Raw genomic sequence first — 19,645 nt, 5'->3', positions numbered from 1 at the left:
TGAGGCCACAAATGGCATCCGGCATAGCGGATGCCATTTGCGTCCCTGCCCTTTGCCATGATTGGCTACGTAGGGTTTCCCAATCCATCAAAGCATATTTGATGGGCACAGGGGCCTTCAGGGGGAGGAGGAATCAACTTCACTGTGGATGTCATTCCATAAGTCATTCCATGGCTGGGTTTGCACAATCACTTCCAGCCACAGTGGCTTAAATATGCCACCATGGTTTGTAATACGTGCTGGGCACCTGTGGGCGCCAATTCCCTGTCCCAGGGCCCATTTGTAGGTTGTTGTGTCATCCAAGCCCAATGAGGATGGGTTGTTGGTGTGGTTAGCAAACCACCCAGAACCCATGGGCCACTTTAGGGTTGTGGGTGGTTTGCTAACTATGCCAACAACCCACCCTCGCTGGGTTCAGATTAGGGACAGCGGAGAATTCCGCCACGGATTTCAGTGAGACCGAATGCACTGGCATTCGGCCCCCTGAAATCCGTGGCGGAACAGTCTCCCACCCCCCCGCCCCCCCACGGATTCCCCCCGGGACGAAGCTTACCTGGGGCGGCGGCTCCAGTGGCGGCGGCTGGTCTTTTGACCAGCTGCCACAGCCGCCATTTCCATCTGCTGTTTGCCGTGATAGGCTACGTAAGTATTTACGTAGCCTATCACGGCAAGCAAAAACAAACAAACAGCGGACGCAAATGGCGGCTACGGCGGCCACCATTTGCGTTCCCTTTTTTTCACAGTTTTAGCCTACGTAAATATTTACCTAGGCTATTACGGCGGAAAAAAAGGGGAACGCAAATAGCGTAGTGGGCGCTATTTGCATTCCTTTTTTTTCACCATAATAGCTTATGTAAATATTTACGTAGGCTAAAACGGCGAAAAATAGGGAACGCAAATGACGGCCGCCATAGCCGCCGCCATTTGTGTACGCTGGGGGTGGGTGGGTTTTTTTTGCCTTCCCTGATAGGCTATGTAAATACTTATGTAGCCTATCTCGGCAGCCTGGCTGGACACAAATGGCAGACGCTACAGTGGCCGCCATTGGCGTCTGCAGCAGCCAGTCTGCGGCCGGAACTCCGGCTGCAGACGGCCCTGGCCGGTCAGGATTCCAGAGGGAAGGACCGGATCGCCTCCCCCCCCCGTCGAGGATTCTGGGGGGAGGGACGGAGCACCTCCCCCCCCCACGAATCACATCCACGGAAAGGTAAGTGACTTTTGTACATCCCTAGTTCAGTTAACATGACAACCTACAACCATAGACTGGGTTATGGAACAGGTGCCTGCGTTCCCATGGGCAACCCCTCCTACTACGGTGGGTTATCACGATCATGTGAACAGGTCCTTATGTCATTCCATAAGGACACCATAGGATTTCAGCATAGGGATGAAGAGAGTGGTAACTAGGGATGTACGAAAGTCCCTTACCTGATCCCGAAGGTTGATTTGCAGTGGGGGGGAGGCGCTCCATCCCTCCCCTCGAAATTCTGGCTGGGGGGGAGGCGCCTTGTCCCTCCCCCCCGAAATTCTGGCCAGGGGGGAGGCGCCCCATCCCTCCCTGCCGAAATTCTGGCTGGGGGGAGGCGCCCCATCCCTCCCGCCGCGAATCGTGTCCTGCCAGGACGCAAATGGCAGCGGCCATAGCCACCGCCGTTTGCATCCCTGCAGTCAGCCGTGATAGGCTATGTAAATGTTTATGTAGCCTATCACGGCTGAGTGAAAAGAAAAGAAAAAACCGCGCATACGCAAATGGCGCCCATGGGCGCAGCCATTTGCGTTCCTTATTTTGGCACGTGTAGTCTACGTAAACATTTACGTAGACTATGGCAAAAATAAGGGGAACGTTCCCCTTATTTTCGCCGTAGTCTACGTAAATGTTTACGTAGACTACACGTGCCAAAATAAGGAATGCAAATGGCTGCGCACATGGGCGCCGCCATTTGCGTACGCACGGGGGGTTTTTTTCTTCACTCAGCCGTGATAGGCTACGTAAACATTTACGTAGCCTATCACAGTGTCTTTTTAAAAATCTAGCCGTGATAGGCTACGTAAATCTTTACGTTGCCTATCACGTTTTTTTTTTTTTTAAACTTGGAAATGGCGGCGGCGGCAGCCGGTCAGAAGACCGGCTGCCACAGCCACCGCCGCCGAACTTTTGTACATTTTCCCCTATTCTAAAAGGTAGAAATGGCTCCAAAAGGTTGAAATTAAAAATTAAAAACCATAAAGGGCACAATCCTATGGCTGCTAGACAGCAGCTAAATGGCTATAGGTTTGGTTGGTTTCTGGGAACTGCCTCCCCACCCCCTCCCCCACCTCCTCATAGGCGGTGCAGTTCATCCCCATGCTTCACACTCATAAGAGCAGCACGGAGCAGGGGGAAAGGGGATGTTCCTGGGGGTGGGGTGGGGAGTTCGTACATGCCAGTATGACACTTCCTACATGTCATCCAGCCTTCCCGATGTCCCATGGCTAGACAGCTAAAATTGGTCATCTAGCCACAAATGCAGGGTGTGCCCTCCATGCTTCTCCCGCCATGCATTGGATAGGTGGTCGCCTCCGAATTCGGAGGTGGCCATCTATCCACATAGGATTGCTCCCTAAAATACATTATATAAAATATAAAACCATTCACGTAATGACATAGAACAAATAACAGACACAACAACAACATATATCTAAAACAAAAACAAATGGCCAGCGACAACCAAGAGACTCATTACACGCTGCCAAATGCCTGAGAGAAGAGGGCAGTTTTAACCTGGCACCAAAAAGATGACAGTGTTGGTGGCAGGCGGGCCTTGTCAGGTTGATTATTCCATGAACGGGGAGCCAAAACCAAGAAGGCCCTCTCCCTCGTTGCCGCCCTCTGAGCCTCCCTCGGTAGAGGCTACCGAAGTGTGTAGTGTGTGGGTTAGTTCATGCCTTTAGCCCATCCACCCTGGAATGCGATTTCTGATAGCTTCTCCAAAATAGAATTCAGCCCTCGGGCTGAATGAGATTCAGCAGCCCTGCCCCTGACCTAATATGTGGAGTGCTGTACTTGGAGGTGAGAAACATGTGTAAAAATTCTAGCTTATCTATAAATTGACTGCATGGTCTTGGGCAAATCAGAATTGTTGAGTCTTCTTTTCCTACCAGTCAATGAGGAATAGTAAATACTATTAGCCACAATCGCTGTAAGGTACAGCACTTGGAGTTAAGCCAGTATAGTCCCATTATCTGTATAGACACAAAATGAAGGAACAAAATCGTTATTTGACGATTAAATGGAGCCATAATTGTATAAATTAGGATCTTTAGTAAATCAATCATTTAAAGTTAAATTGGGATTTTTAAAGGTATCAGTCTGGCTGTGCAATGCAGGATGAGTGTTTTGTGCAAAAACACTTATACTTGTGATTAAACTGATGCTGACAATTACAAGTCCAAACCCAAGTAGTTATAGCCATAAAGGAGATGATCTATAACACGAAACCCTGGAAATCATTTGAAAGTCTGGCCAGCAAACGCACTCCTACAAGCATAGCAGCTGAGGTCATCTGACCCACCTGTGAGGAAGATAATTAGCTGGTTCCCTAGTCCCCCACCTCCATTTTAGGACCAGGACAAATCCACCTGCTCTTAAATGATATGGGCATATTTGGAATAAAGTTGTTCTGCCTGGGTTTTGTCACTTCAACACAACTGAGTTCTGAATCAGGCTTTCCAGTACTACATAAAGGGAGGAATATGTATAAGGCCACCTTAATGGGTTCAGCCTGCATAATGGTGTAGCAAAAATACCTTCCACCCCCCACGTCCACATTCATGTGAGAATTAAACGTTTGGCTGAAGTCTGGTGCAAGAGTACCAAATAATGTTTTGCTAATGTGTCAATATTTAAATTGAGCAGAGGAGTAAATAGGCTGCATTAAAGATTCTTGAGAGTTTATGAGAAGTCTTCTAATTAAACTTCTTGGAATTTAGTTGATTTAGTAATATTCCCAATGCAGTTTTGCAGTGGTTATAATGGAATGCAAACAGATATCGTACGCTTCATTGGAAACTCCCCTGTTCATTTCAAATCAAAACTAAAGAAAATATATTTTTAATTCACATTATTTTTTTTTAAATAAGCGTATTGTTAATTAATAGCACAACTAAGGGAGATTCAGAAGAGAAATCTTAGTTATAGATTATATGCTACATGCTTGGATAGCCACATGTGTGACCTCAATTCAGCAGTGTGCTATAGAGTAGACTCGATGATTAAACACTGTCATTATAACAAATTGAATAGAAACTGCAAGCTCTGAATTGCTTCATAAGAAGTCAGTCGCAGTAAGATTGTTCTGATCTTAATGCTAATATTCACTGCACCAGCCTTCTAGGGTTTGTTTCTTAATTAAAATGTCTTGAAGGAATGTAAAAAAGTAGTATACAAGCAGATTGGGAGGTCAATTTTCTCACTCTCAGATTTTATCATGTGACCCATCTCTCTGTCTGTCTGTAATATGCACAGACGCACGTGCGCGCACAAACACACACACACACACACATTGTGAATCCTACAAAACACTGTGAATTTACTTATACTCTTGTTTTACAGGGTACTAGTTTTTAAAAGGAGGAAAATGATATGGCTGATAAGTTTTTTTCCCCCCATGTCTGCCAGTATGCCTTTTTCTTCTCAGTTAGAAGATCTAACCTATCTGTACCTTCTTTAACACATTAGAAATTAAAAGGAAATGTTGGCAGTGGAAAGAAGGGCCCTTCATATTGTGAAGACAAGGGTGTAGCATAGCACAGTCAATGCAGTACCAACTTGGGGTTTATAAAAATGCAGTACCTGGTTGCACCAGCAATGCTTTGGACCCATGGCTCATTTACACATTAGTGTAAACCCAGTTTACTAAAATTATAGTTGGGAGCCTCCGTGTACATGTCCATACTGTGGAAAGGACTCAGCATCTTACCCTTGTGATTGTTGAAAAAATGTGAATAGATGGAAGCCAAATCTGACAGAGATTCAGACATTTTTCTTGGATATTTAATGATGTAGCTCTAATGATTCCTATGTGCTCTATTCAGAACACTGTTAACCTTTCCCCCCTTTTCCTTCTTTTCTTCCAACTTGTTAACTCCTCTACCCAACAGATGCCTTTCCTCTATCTACTAGGCAACCATTTCAAATATTGCATTTTAAGTAAAACTACCTTTTACAGAAGTACTCAGAGTGAATAAGTAAGAGAAGCTGACCTTTGCATAGAAAATGGAACGAAACACTGTTTTTCACACAATGATGTTCAACGTCTTTTATTTCTTTCTGTTATCCAGGAATAATGAGCCCTGTGAAAAAAAGTGGACGAGAGGAGACTTCTCTGACTTCTGCATCATTAGAGCATTCAGAAAAAGAAAAAAGTGGCAACAAGAAGATGTTTCCAGATTGGAGCAGCAAAAAATCTATTAAAGCCAAGGTACAAATGAAAAAGAGAACTGGGCAGTAATATTTAGTTTTTTATTGCTCAAAGTTATGACTTGCTCTTCCCACAAGGACCTCAAGCAGCATACAGAGGTACGGTTGGTTACCCCTTTTTATCCCCACAAGAACCCTGTGGGATTACACTGGCAAAGGGCTGTATAGCTCACTTGTAGAACACATGCTTTGTATGTAGAAAGTCCCAGGATCCATCATTGGCTTCTCCAGCTAGAACTGGGAAAGACAGCCTGTCTGAAGCCCTGGAGATCTTTGCCAGCCAGTGTAGTAGACTATACCAAGCTACATAACTCAATGGTCTGGGTCGGTATAAGACGGCTTCCTATATTCTGTGTATTCATGTGAGTTGTGACTGGCTCAAGGCCACCCAGTGAGCTTAATGACAAGTGGAGATTTTAAGCCAATTCTCCTTGGACCAAGTCCACTCCTATTGAATCACTTCACCACACTAGCTATCTTAGCTTTTTGACACTAGAACTGTGATAAAATAACCATATTGCTAAATACCTTGTGCAACAGTAGGGAGAACCTTGCACTCAACTACCATCCTTCCATCCAGTAATGTATTATGTATGTTCATCATAAATAACGAATCGTGTGCGCTTTGCTCTTTAATTTACAGACTTTACAAATAAATGATAATTGTTGTTATTGTGAGGATGACGACGATGATGATGAGTCCCATAATTAATTTGCAGGGGAGGAATCTGTGACATAATGACAAGTCATCTGTCACCTTGAGAGATTAAGCCATCCTTTGCCCCTCCCACCCTTAAACACTTTAGAACCTTGCGTCCTTTTACTTTCTGAATATATGTTCATACTCTCTTTTTGTTAACTGCTATCCTGTTCTGTCTCTCATTTTGTACTTTCAAGAAAACTGAGTCCAGTTACAAGAGAATCAAAAGGACAACCAAAAGGAGTGAGAAGTGGGAGACACATGAAGTATCTCCCAAGGTTTTTCTTTACTGCAGCTGTTGGAAGCTTCAAATTTGATCAGAAAAGCAATGCACATAGAGAGGGTGCTTAACCCATCGTGGATGGACTTCCCAATCAAAATTAGCTCTCCCAAAGCTACTTTCTTCCCTGCAAGGGGAAAAGTCTATGAAGCCAGTATCTGTTCTCCTACAGGAGAAAAACACCCAGGCTGATTTTCTCTTGGGAAAATGGCCTGCAAGGGCAACACCCTTCTGATCCTGCTCCAATCATACCTGGAGCCCCCTATGGCGGCAGTAAAGAAAAAACAAAAACACTCCACGTGCCTCTTGCATTGCATCTTGTTTCATCCTGAGGGTGTACAGTATCTTAATGTTGTGGTGGGTGTTCTCATTTGAAATAAAAGAAATAGATGACAGTCAGGTATTTTGTCCCAGTGAAGGTTTAGAGTAAAACTGTAACCCTGCCCAGATGTGACTCTGGATCCTTTAATTTAGAACAAAATATCTGTAGCATCCAATACTGCTGCTGTGCTCCCACTGTTTCTATTGTGCTAACCACCTCACATGTAACAGGAACTAGTGTTTCCAACAGAAACTGTGGAAATGAGCAGAAATCATTTCCAGAAGGGGCAGGTCAGTGGAGCTCCCTTGTGCAAGTTCTATTGACCTGCCCTGATAATATAACGGGGAAGTAGTGTGAATCCCTTCCCTCCACTACCCAGACAGCTGCCAGCATGAATCAGGCCACTACATGCATGACATTGGTTTCGTGCAAAACCTGTAACCCTTGAATGTATGTTAGTCCTGAACATGTGAAAAGTCTCTAAGCCACACAGCTAAAAGCATGCAGTGTCAGTGTACAGAGTCTCCACCAGACTGTTCTAGCCAGACCGTCAGGTGAGAACAAGGTGTTACAAGGAAGACACGGCTTTATTTTCCCCTAAAAATGCCGCCCAAGCTGTTTTTCACTTAGCTGAATTTATACCCTTAAGCATCTCTCCTTCCACCCACTGATATTCACCTGTATGTCTTTATACCCCCTTATTCCCGCAGTCTTGGATTTGGAAACGAATTTGCTGTGATAACAACTAGTTCAGCTTTCCGATGTAATGGAAGGTAGATGTGCCAGTCTGAATTCCTGTTGTGTCACTGCTCATGGATCACTTCTGCTCAAATGCTTTGTTGTAACATAAACGAGAGAAGAATCTATGGGTACCTAGGTTTGATTTCTTGAGAATAGGGATTAACACATAGATTGTGCCTGCGCAGTACCAGCTGGAGGATGAAATCTATTTTCAGAGATTTGTGACATTTAATTACATAATCAATAGCAAATTGAGGCAGCTAAATAAATAGGTCAGACTGAGAGAGACAAAATGGCTTGCCTATTGTACTGCACTTCAGATTCTTTGCGTTCAGTGAAATATTTTCTCTTCTGTGTCATGGATTTGTCTTTCATGTTGCTTTGTACAGGACAGGGCACTGAGAGTGTGCACTTACTCTGCTAGCAGTAGCAGTGATACTGAAACAGAGCTGGAATATGAAACAAATGATTTTGGAACTGGAGGGGAAAAGTTGGTTGGTTTAATGAAGAACAACAAACAAGGTAATTTAAAATTTGTACACAGGTATTTATAGATCCCACCTCTGTCATGGCAGCTGCTGTTTGTAGTTTGCTTGTGCTGTGTCTACCTTATATTCTCATCTCTTTCAAATCTCATTTTCCATTATGTGCTTTTTATTATATACGTGCACCAGTTTTTGCCTCTCATACCATGCTTGTCACTAGAAGCCAAACCATAACTTTTTTTTAGTCATAAATCCCTAAGTGTAACTAAAGAAGTCCTCAACTGGATTATTGCTCCAATTGTGTGTGTGTGTGTTTATTTATTTATTTGCACACTTTGGCAGTGCAGAATGACCCAGTGAGCCATGAACAATTTTCTCACCTCCGTATATTACGATGCACTGCTCACACTGCCACAGTTAAAGCTGTGTCAGGCCTTCCCTTCACAAGTAGCCAATATGCCCATTCTAAAGCGTGAGCAAGCTAATGAATTTTGGTCCATTGTGAATATAGCTACTGATCATGCCATTTTTCTATTTTTGTGTGTTAATTTACATGTCATGAATATACCAGTGTAACTGGTATAACCAGTAATCAGAAGTGGGCAACTTGTGGACCTCCAGATGTTGTTGGAGTGCAACTCCAGGCCTGATGGGAGTTGCAGTCCAACAACATCTGAAGGGCTACGAGTTGCCCATCCTTCTCAAGATTTATCTCAGAGATGTTTTGGAAAAAGATACTTCAAGTGAACCATGATGGCTCAGCATGATCTCAGTCCCAAAGGACATTGAAAATATCTAGGAGTTAAACTAGTAGTTCACACATGGTCATTCACACTGTGACAGCTGAAGCTCACATTGACGTACAGGCACAAGTATCAGGCACAGAGGCAGTTATGTACAGGTCAACAGCACACAAAACTATATGCATATTGATATACCACACAGCTGAGAGCCCTTGGCTAGTCCTGCTTGGAATGGCTAAAAATTAATGCATGCTGTGCTTCATGTGTGCTACTGGCCTCCATATGAATTCTTCCACATTTGTCACCTCAACGTCAGCATGTGTAGTGACTCCCACACCAGGTTTGTGAATTGGCCCTCAATTATAGAAGGTGGAGGGAGCAATGCATGCCGTTCATCAGAAGAAGTAACAAAGAACGTTGAGATATGCCTCAAGAAGCAATGCTCTGTTCACTATTACTTTCTCACAGTGGACTTTTGACTCCAAGCTGGGAGATGTTCAAATACATGAAATAAAATGGCAGATCGCATAGGGCTTTTTTCTTTCTTTTTTTAACTCAGTGTGTTACATTATAGGTTTACTGCTTCTAGTGGTTCCAAAGGCAGTCCCCAGAGTTTCTACATTGGACAGAAGAAAAAAAATGCCTTTTTTAACCTGTGCAAGTACCATTAAATGTTTTTGACTAACTGAAGGACATATGAGGGGATTCAGTGATGTATATATTGCAGGCTAGACTGTAGCAAGTGGATTTGACCCAAGGGAGACTGTTTTGAGAGAAAAGAAAATAGGGGGATAATTATTTTACCTTACAATTAAATAAAACACTCTCTTTCTGAGTTTCTGCAGTGACTTAATTAAGGACTTCTGAAATGTTTCCAAAATCAATATTCTGATATAGGAGACCTTTTCCATTAGAGAAATAACAACACATTTGTGGTGGCCCCAAGCAGATGTCCTCATGCTCAGCATGCAGCTGATCACTAATTGTAGAGTTGGATGGGTGCCAACATTCAGTTCCCCTTCAAGCAGGTAGTTTAGTGATGTCATACCTAATTGTTTGTTCAGCGGTACACATCAGAATATAGTCTGTTAAGGATGTGTGCATCCTCAACCAGATGATGGAATCAAGGGTCTCTTCCTCCACAGTATTCTGTTTGTTGTAAAGTGGATGCCAGAATCCATCCAATAATGATAATTATAATAATAATAATGATAATGATTGATAATGATAATAATATAACCATAATGACAAATAGGAACAACAGCAACAGATCATACAGCATACATGGTTCAAAGGGCTTCACACTCATTGTCTTGTAATCCTTACAACAACTCTAGAAGTTGTCAATACTATTATTCCCATATTTCAAATTGGGAAGCTGTTTAAGAGAGAGAGGGGCTTGCCTAAATCTACCTAAAGAGTCTGTGGCAGAAGAAAGATTCAAACCTGGGACTTTCTAATGCATAACTTGGTCTTTTGGCCACTATGTTACACCAGCTCCAAACCAGCACAGAATTTTTTTTCCATATACATCACTCTTGCAGCAGCAAGGGAGATGTTTATGTTAAGAAATCCCCATATACCTGCAAGTGCTTGCATATACTTCAGAGGTTGTAAGCCAACAGGAGCCTTTTAATCAGGTGTGGGCAACCTGTGTCCCTTAAGATGTTGTTGGATTACAACTCTCGTAATCTATAACTATTGCCTATGCTAGATAGGGCTAGGGGTGTATGAAACCCACTTACCATTCTGGTTGGGGGTGTCTGCAGTGGGGGGGAGGCAATCCGTCCCTCCCCCCGGAATCCTGCTCAGCTGGCTCCACTCCATGGCGAGTCCGCAGAGCTGCCGGCCAGGCCCATCTGGGCTTCCATCCATTGCCGGGCTGCGTAGGGGATGCCATATGCATCCCTGCTCTTGTCGGTGATAAAATATTTACGTAGCCTATCACGGCAAGGAGCAGGGACGCAAATGGCATCCCCTATGCTGGACGCCATTTGCAGCCACAGTCTGGGGCAGCGGATGGACGGCAGCAGCAGACGGACCCGGACCGGTTGGCATCAGATACAGTCCGTCCAGGGAGGATTTCGGGGGGGAGTAGTCTATTCTGCCACGGACTCCGGGGGTAGGGATGGCGGAGAATTTCTCCCTGAAACTTCGGGGGGGGCGAGCGCCAACGTGTTCGGCCCCCCGAACAAGTTTCGGGGAGAAATTCTCCGCACCCCCCCGCACCCCCCCCCGGGACGGGACTTACCTTTGGCGAATGTCCCTCCCGGTGGCGGGTCCAGCCGGCGGTTCGGCGGGTCTTCGTCCAGGGCAGGAGCGGCAGCCGGTCTTTCGACCGGCTGCCACCGCCGCCATTCCAATAAAAGAAAAAAAAACGCCCCCGTGATAGGCTACGTGACGATTAACGTAGCCTATCACGGCTAGATTTGCAAAGTCAGCCATGATAGGCTACGTTAATCGTCACATAGCCTATCACGGGTGACTTTAAAAAAAAAGCGCGTACGGATAATGGCAGCCCCCATAGGAGCCGCCATTCGCGGAAAGATTTACGTAGACTACAGCGACCAAATAAGGAACGCGAATGGCGGCTCCCTATGGGGGCCGCCATTTGCGTACGCGCTTTTTTTTTTTTTTAAGTCACCCGTGATAGGCTACGTGACGATTAACGTAGCCTATCACGGCTGACTTTGCAGATCTAGCCATGATCGGCTACGTTAATCGTCACGTAGCCTATCACGGGGCCTTTTTTTTGTTTTGTTTTTTAACTTTTGAGTTCGCGGCCAGGCGAGGCGAGGCGCCTCCTCCCCGGCCTGAATTTCGGCTGGGTGAGGCGGGAAGCCTCCCCCCCCGACCTGAACTTCGCGGGGGGAGCAGCGAAGCGCCTCCCCCCCACCGCGAACAAGCTTCGAGGACAGGTGACTTTCGTCCACCCCTATCCGGGGGACCGTACTCTACAGAATCTGGCCTCATTGGAGTCCATGGTGGATTTCTCCGCCATCCCTAGATAGAGCTGATGGAAGGCCACCAATATCTGGAAGGCCACATGTTGCCCACCTCTGCTTTTAATGTGTGTTTTGCAGTGAGGGTGGATTGATAATTCAGTACATGGGTGACCAAGGGTATGCAAATACCCTTGCTTGAATTCTTGTGAGAAGAATCAAGACAGGCATGGTCTTCTCCGAACTGGCCATGCCTTGATTCTGCTTGAACCCCTGGAGCACCCACCTGTTACCTCCTAATCTCCCTTTCCCTTGGCAAAAAGACCTTACCTTGGGCAAGGGGAATGAGGTGTGGTAGATGCTTCTATCAATACTCTGTGTCAATACTCTGTATCAATACTCTGTGCATTGATAGAAGCATCTGTTGTTCAGCCGTTCAGTTGTGTCCGACTCTTCGTGACCACATGGACCATAGCACGCCAGGTCTTCCTGTCCTGCGCTCTCTCCTGGAGACTCTTACGAGTCCCCTGGACTGCACTCTTATGAGTTCCCTGGAGAGACTCTTACGAGTCCCCTGGATTGCAAGGAGGTCAAATCAGTCAATCCTAAAGGAAATCAACCCTGACTGCTCATTGGAAGGACAGATACTGAAGCTGAAGCTCAAATATTTTGGCCACCTAATGCGAAGAGAAAACTCTCTGGAAAAGAATGCTGATGCTGGGAAAGACTGAAGGCAAAAGGAGAAGGGGACAGCAGAGGATGAGATGGCTAGATAGCATCACTGATGCAATGAATATGGACTTGAGCACGCTCCGGGAGAGAGCGCAGGACAGGAAGGCCTGGCGTGCTATGGTCCATGGGGTCACGAAGAGTCAGACACGACTGAACGACTGAACAACAGATGCTTCTATCAATGCACAGAGTATCTTTTCCTGCCAAGAATCCTAGGATTTGTAGTGAGTTCTCAGGGACTCAAGAGGAGAAACTAGTATTTGAACCACTGATGAGAATTGTTGGCCCTGCCATCCCCTCTTCCCAAAGGTTAGGAGTTTCTTTGCCAAGGGGGGGCAGGGGAATAGAAAGCAGGGATGGCAGAGGGTATTCAGTGAGGCTTCTATAGTGTTCTAGTCAAACATTCAGAAAAACCCAAGCACTTTTAGGATGATTGGGAGAGCAAGTGTCCATTACTAAGACAACTGCTAATTAGGGATGAACAAATATCTCCTGTTCCATTCTGTGGTTGGCTCTTCTCTGTGTTCCAGTTTAACCTGTAGAAGTTCTAAAACTAATTTCACAATTGGTACATGTGCCATTTGCCACAGTCTTCACTTTTCTTCATCCCCTGCCCCATCGAGGTTTTGAATATGCACAAGCGCATATGTACATTAAATAAAATACCACACAAAAAGCAATGTTGATATGATCAGGTGTATTGTACACATTAATGTGTGCATTAATTCAATCACAATGCAAAAAGAACATTGCTGTGACTGTGTGACTGCAGCAACATTCCTTTTTTGTGCTGTGATTTAATCATTGCACATACACACTTGTGCACATAAGTAACTTGCAATGGGGAAGAAGATATGAACTGAAAACTATGACAGACTGCATATGTACAAAGGTCCAGAAAAAATAAGGAAAACCCCAGAAGAATGGTAGATGGCTAAGTCATTAGCGTGGCTCTGCAAACAAGATCAGGTAATTAGGAACCCCAGAATTGGAGGAGACATTTGGATGGGAAGAATTTTATCAGCATCTCTTGTGCCAACTACCTTTGAGTCTTCTTACAGTGTTCCTGCAAGCTCCTGGTCAAATATTATCATGCTTTTCTGAGTACTCACTGGAAGGACAGAAGCTGTTGCTGCTGCCCCCAGTGATGCTGGTCACTCACCTTCCTGGCAGCATCTCACTTTTATTCCATCAACCTGAGCAGAAGAAGAAAAAAAGGCTGCTGGGCTGTTTTGTTTCTCTTTCTAGCTCAGTTGCTAGTCTCTTCAGTTAAGAGCAGGGAAAAGCAGCCATACTGAAGAAAAAGGGAAACAAAACAGCCCCAGATAATAATATCTTCTCTGGCTGAAATTAAAGTGAGGAACTGATGACGGGATGAGTGAGCGGGGCTGGTGCTCTCCTTGCTTGTAGGATGGAGCAAAGAGGGTGTGGAAAGGGGCTCTCCAGCCATGAGTACCTGAGTTTGCAGTTGAGTTCAACAGCTGTAACAGGTGCATGGAAGGTTTGGTGCCTGTGTTGCCTCATTGAGAGACTACAGCAGCCTTTCCCAGTCTGGTGGCCTCCAGATGTTGCGGACTACAACTCCAGCATTGCTGATCATTGGCCATGCTGGCTGGGGCTAATGGGAGTTGAAGTCCAAAACATCAGCAGGGCACCAGGTTGGGCAAGGCTGGACTACCGTGCTACACCAGTTCTTTGAGTCAAGTCAGTAAAAGTCAATTCAGCTCTTTTGACCACAGTCTTCACCATTGTCATTTCATTTCATTTTTATTTATTTCATTCCTAGCCCAATAGCCAAATCTCTCTAGGTGGTTTACAAAGATTAAAACCCTTAAAAATACAATATTGTACATAATGTAAAAACTATTTACATACAAACATATAAACAGACAACAGACACACATACACAACTTAAACATCAGCAATAAGAAATCCGAGGACCTGATTAAAAACCTTATTTCTCATTTTTGCATTTCATTTCTAAATGACAGAACTGAATATTCAGTTTTTCACCAGTAAATGCAGCATTTTATAGGGAGCAAATGTAGAAGAAAGGCATATTACTTAATGAAGATAGAGAAATCCATGATGGCCATAAAAACATATAACCTCATCAGTCACTCTCTCCACCTCTCACTTAAGGATTTAAGATTAGCAGAATGACAAACTAAAAATGTAATTAGCAGAAAGAAAGGAATGTTTAAGACTAGAAGCTAGGCATGTGCTCAAGTAATGTAGGGCAGATGAGCCACTACGATTAAGATATACATTTAAGCTAAACTACTGTTCAAAACTCTATTCTAAAGTAAAATTAGCAATTTCACTTCAAGCAAGGAAATTACTGACTATTAAAAATAGGAGCGCTTATCTCATATAATTTCCTTTTTTCTGTCTTTTTTTTTTTTTAAAGCATGAAGCATTTGCTTGAATTGCAACCCGGAATCACTTTGCTTTGCAAGTTTAAATTACACCATGCCTTTCATAACATTAGATGGATTTTGTTGTTGTTGTAGATGTTATATCCCTCAATGTTATCTGTTCTCTTGAATTATTTTTAATGTAGAATAAATACATAGCATGCTAAACTTCATATGGTCTCAAACAGATGTACTGTGTGTGTGTGTATGTGTGTGTGTGTGTGTGTGTATGTTGTTGTTTATTTAAATCTGTCCTTAGCTGAGCAAGAAGAAAATAGTGTGAGGAAGCCCTTTATGGGGAGGCCCATGTCAATCTTGGATTTATACCAGCACAGTCTCTGTGGCCATTATGGAGAGGATGGACCTGAGCAATTAGCGCATTACAGTTTTATTGAGCAGCTGAATGGAGCTTCAACTAAAGATGGCAAGAGAAAAAAGATCCCTAGTGTGAGTTCTCTCGCTTTTTTGATGCTATTACCTCTCTCTGACTTGAGGGATATGTCTGGTTTGCTTTCTTTTTCTGCACGCATCATTACTGTTTATTGATGTCCAGATTGAAAATGTCACATGGACTGCAGGGAAGAGTAAAGGAAACTTTTAAGCATTCTCTTTCCTCAAGGCAAGTTATATATGGCCATGACTTTTGTAGCATTGTCTTGTGAACGCAGAACATTAAAGATGGGCTGGCACTCTGAAACCCGCTGTAGACTTTTTTTTCATTTTTGTTTTTACAAGAAAAAATCTGGGTATGTGCTTGCAGCTGCTCTCAGCCATTTTGCAGTAAACTACAAAGTAATATGCTATGAATATAAATAGCACGTCTCTGTTGAAAAAGGAGTGGTGGTGAGAAACTCACATAATAACCATTGAAGCCTGTATCAAGATCCAGAATCTCCTGCTTTAAAAATACCTGTAATACTCATTATATTTATACATGAACAACAATCTGGGCTACATTAGACAAGTTGCTAGTGTTGGATTTAGAGGTTCTGAACCATCAGTGCAGAGGGTTGTTCAACCCTACACTTAATTAAGCATAACGTTCATTACATACTATCTGAAAGTATAAGCTCCTAGAAGCGTGATGGTAGTGTTGCCATTAAAAAAATACCTGAAAACAAACCACATGCCACAAATGACATTGGCATATTTATTTCATTTATATCCAGCCTTTCTCGAAGGGGCTAAAGGTGACACACATGGTCCCCCTGCCCCCCATTTTATCCTTGCAACGACCCCATGGGGTAGGTTAGGCTGCGAGATGGTGACATGCCCAAGGTCCTCCAGTGAGCCTTCTGACTCAATAGTGATTTGAACCTGGGGCTCCCCAGTCTTATTCCAGTCCTCTAACCTCCACGCCATGCTGACTCTTCTTTGCTTATACAACAGAGTATAGTATCCCATGATTCTCCTTAATGTAATGTTTGAAGAAATGTAGTTTTAGTATTTAAAAAACGGACACACAAAACAGTGTCAGTAGAGCCTTACTCAAGTGTAAATGAGGGGAAAACAATTAGACTTTCCATTTAATTCCACTGCTAAAATGTTTAGAAATCACAACTTAATTATCCAAGCATGACAAATTATATAAAAAGAAACAACCTTGCTTTCTTAAGTTCAAGATCTCAAGCTACAAATAGATGAATTGGTTTAGGTTGCACTATATCAAATACATGGAATTTGTTTTTATTCTTCATTTGTCTGCTGCATTACTTAAATGCAGCAAATCTCTGCACTGTGCAAACCCAGCACTGGGGAAAAGTTCAGTGAAATGTCAGAAGTGCCATGTCGGGCAACTTTTCTCCACACCAGCATTTTGTTATGAAGCAAGCATGTAGGGCTGGCTTTTAAGAGGTACTATTTGAATGCTTTAAACCATGCTCAAAAAGACTATTGCCTCTTGGAACATAGTGAACGCTCACTAAAACACATGGAGTTTGCCTATTAGTATTAGACTTTTCAGAATGACAAATGAGGAGCAACGACCATGAAGAGCTGGTTGCCCTGAATTCTTGTTTAAACCAGCACAGACAAATGCATTCTCTACTGCAATTTGTTCACCAGAGGCCTAAGATCCTATTAAAAAAAAAATGATACATCTTATCCAGAATGTTATCACACAGATGAAAAGAAAAAAATGGGGAATTAAAAAACAACATGGCTTTCATAAATCACAAACGAGCACTCTGCAGTGGCTTTGTGTAGCTCAGTTAAATTGGACTATAAGGCACTAATAATGTGGTGGTTACAGACTGGTTTTCTAATAAGACATTCTTTAAGGGCACTCTCTGCTAAGACGTGTGCTTCCCTTTTTTGGCAAGGCTTCCATACCTTTAGCAACTGTGTGGCAGGAGCAGTTTTTGCTCCATTGCACCTCTGAGGAAAAGCCGCACCTAACAAGTATTGTAACATAATATATCATAATAGACAACATATTATTAGAAGATGCAGCACCAATGTACTGAAGCCAAGATTATATATAATGTATTTGTTTATTATAGAGTCAGGGAGAACATCAGACAGTCTACTGGTAGTCTGCTAAGCAATCTGTAGTTGGCCATGGCTATGATGGTTGCTGGCTCTACCCTCTTCCTTTCCCTGGAAGAAGGAAAGACCGATACATCCCACTAACACGCACAGGTTAAGCAGAAGATCAATTAGTGGCTCCAGCATTATGGCAATGACAAGCCATAAGCTACATACTGTAGAGGGAAGAAGCAACTCAGGGAGGAGAGGAGGAGAGGATGGAAGGAAGGAAGGAATTCTGTGACTATGTGATTCCAGTGTCTGTGTGTGCTGTCTGCTGTAATTAAAGGGGCATAGGAGTACCCCTTTATTTAAGTCTGAAGAGTTCTATTGCTTATAAAAATGACACCTGTTGGACTAATAACCTGAAGTTTGAACTACTTGATGAGATATAGGATTGTGCCAAATTTCTAACTGATCCAATAAAAATTGCTATGGGTGCAGCAAGTTTAAAAGTGCTGAAAGTTGATACATTTACCCTTTTTATTCCACTTTTTAAGCAAGCATTTCATATTTCTTTCAAATGTTGGTGTAAACTACTTATGTGGTTTATCCGTAAGTCTTTAAAAGTTACTAGTTCTTTTTAAACCATTATAGATACAACTAGACGAGTTACGTATGTTTTTTTAAAAGAATTATCTACCTACTAAAACCACTACTATGAAACTTTGAAAATGGAATAAAAATGCTCACAGAAGTCCAAAATATTTGCTGTCAAGAAATTTAATAAGGTGGAGGAAGAAAGTGATAGGAATAATTCAGATGACTATACCATTTATGGTAAGTCTTAAAACATAGGAGGGGATGGAGTCCAATAAATCACTTATCCAGTACTAGTGACCAGTCAGGACTCTCATCTCAGGTTGGTCTGCTACTACACAGACCTGAACTGGAATCATAGGGTTGGACGGGGCCTACAAGACCATCAAGTCATGCAGCTGTAGCAGGATGAATGCTGTATGTGGGTATTTGGCTGCAGTTCTCTCTTTATCCATTCTCTTTCTTTTTGGTTTCCCGTCTATTTGGTCTCTCAAATCTTCCCCTCTCCCTTGTAATTGTCATATAAAAAACTCCTCCTCCTCATAATCTCCTATAGCAGCTCCTCAGGGCCAAAACTGTTCTGCTCCAGGAATCCTGCAGGGATCTACAGATTCATAAACAGGAAATACTGCAGGGCTATTGTATCAGTACTATGCCAAGGCTAATACTTGTAAAGATCCTGAGCACCAACTAGTGGCATGGGAGACTGTGTAAACTCACAGGAGGATTCCTCTAGCAATACAGTAAGCCTCAGAAGCTTTATAAGTCAATACAGGACAAGGACTACATGGGGCAGATGCTGGTCCCATCAGGATTTGGCCTTGAAAGTCTAAGTAAAAGTGTGTGTGCATGGAGGGTAAATTGGAAGCAAGCACAATTTGTGACATGCACAACATCATTACTGATTATGGGGCATGTCTGCTAAGCCTTAGCTTTCAATTTCCTGGCTTTGTGGAGCTTGAGCCAAGATGAGATAGCCTTAATCCTGGCCTTAAACTGGCAGGTGGTGGCGGTGGTGGTGGTGGTGGTGGTGGTGGTATTATTATTATTGTTATTATCATTATTATTAACTACTACTGTGTAGTGTTTGTATTTGGATTATCTACCATGGATCTGCAGACTGCTGTTGGGACTAGTCTCGTCTTCAGATTTCTTTATCTGTAAAATGAGTAGACATTTTCTAAATATGACATGCTTAATTCCTTGAACATTATAATCCAAATGTGCGATTTGACCTATAGTCTATGGTGTTTCTTACTTTCTAGTATTATCTGTTCTGCATGTTATCAGTCGTGCATGTATTTTGATTTCTCAACCATGAACTCAGATTTCTCAGCTCAGTGTTCCCATATATAAACTTTGTTGAAGAATCGGTTTGATGTTTAATTTTTATGGTTTGATCTGTAATGCTTTGGTATGGATTTGTTGGTGCACATGCATGTAACTCCAGTGTATAGTAGAGAGTTGTGACTGGTTTCATTCACAGTTCAAACAAAAGAGTGCTAAAGCTATTACTGCAGAAGAATATCCTTTTCTGATCAAATAGCATTTTTACTAATCATGATATTACCAAAAATGGGAGAAACACATTTTTTAATTGTATCAGCTCAATTTGATTTCTAGTTATCACTTGAATATAATCCACTGGGGGCTTTTGCAGATGACAGAGAAAGATATCTTAGTCTATGTGCTATATCAGATGCCAGTGATGTGATGCTACTTCCTTATGTACAGTGTTCACTGGTTGCAGGGGGTTGCA

At 43.0% G+C, this 19,645-nt stretch overlaps 1 protein-coding gene across 1 annotated transcript in view; it reads left to right on the top strand.

Annotated features, from left to right (window-relative positions):
• The window catches only part of NCKAP5 (NCK associated protein 5), a 904,891-nt gene that overhangs the window by 826,940 nt on the left and 58,306 nt on the right, over positions 1-19,645 (top strand). Inside the window, exons 19-21 of the mRNA XM_084808715.1 lie at positions 5,320-5,459; positions 7,891-8,023; positions 15,080-15,267. Of these exons, the coding sequence (XP_084664841.1) occupies positions 5,320-5,459; positions 7,891-8,023; positions 15,080-15,267 (461 nt within the window). The remainder of the gene's footprint in view (positions 1-5,319; positions 5,460-7,890; positions 8,024-15,079; positions 15,268-19,645) is intronic.

The sequence above is a fragment of the Heloderma suspectum genome, chromosome 1 (genome assembly GCF_057233095.1).
Source record: "Heloderma suspectum isolate Gila_16-S chromosome 1, 16-S_ref, whole genome shotgun sequence".
Classification (NCBI taxonomy): Eukaryota; Metazoa; Chordata; class Lepidosauria; order Squamata; family Helodermatidae; genus Heloderma; species Heloderma suspectum.
The sequence above is the reverse complement of the archived record's forward strand: the minus strand, read 5'-3'. Positions and strand labels throughout refer to the sequence as shown.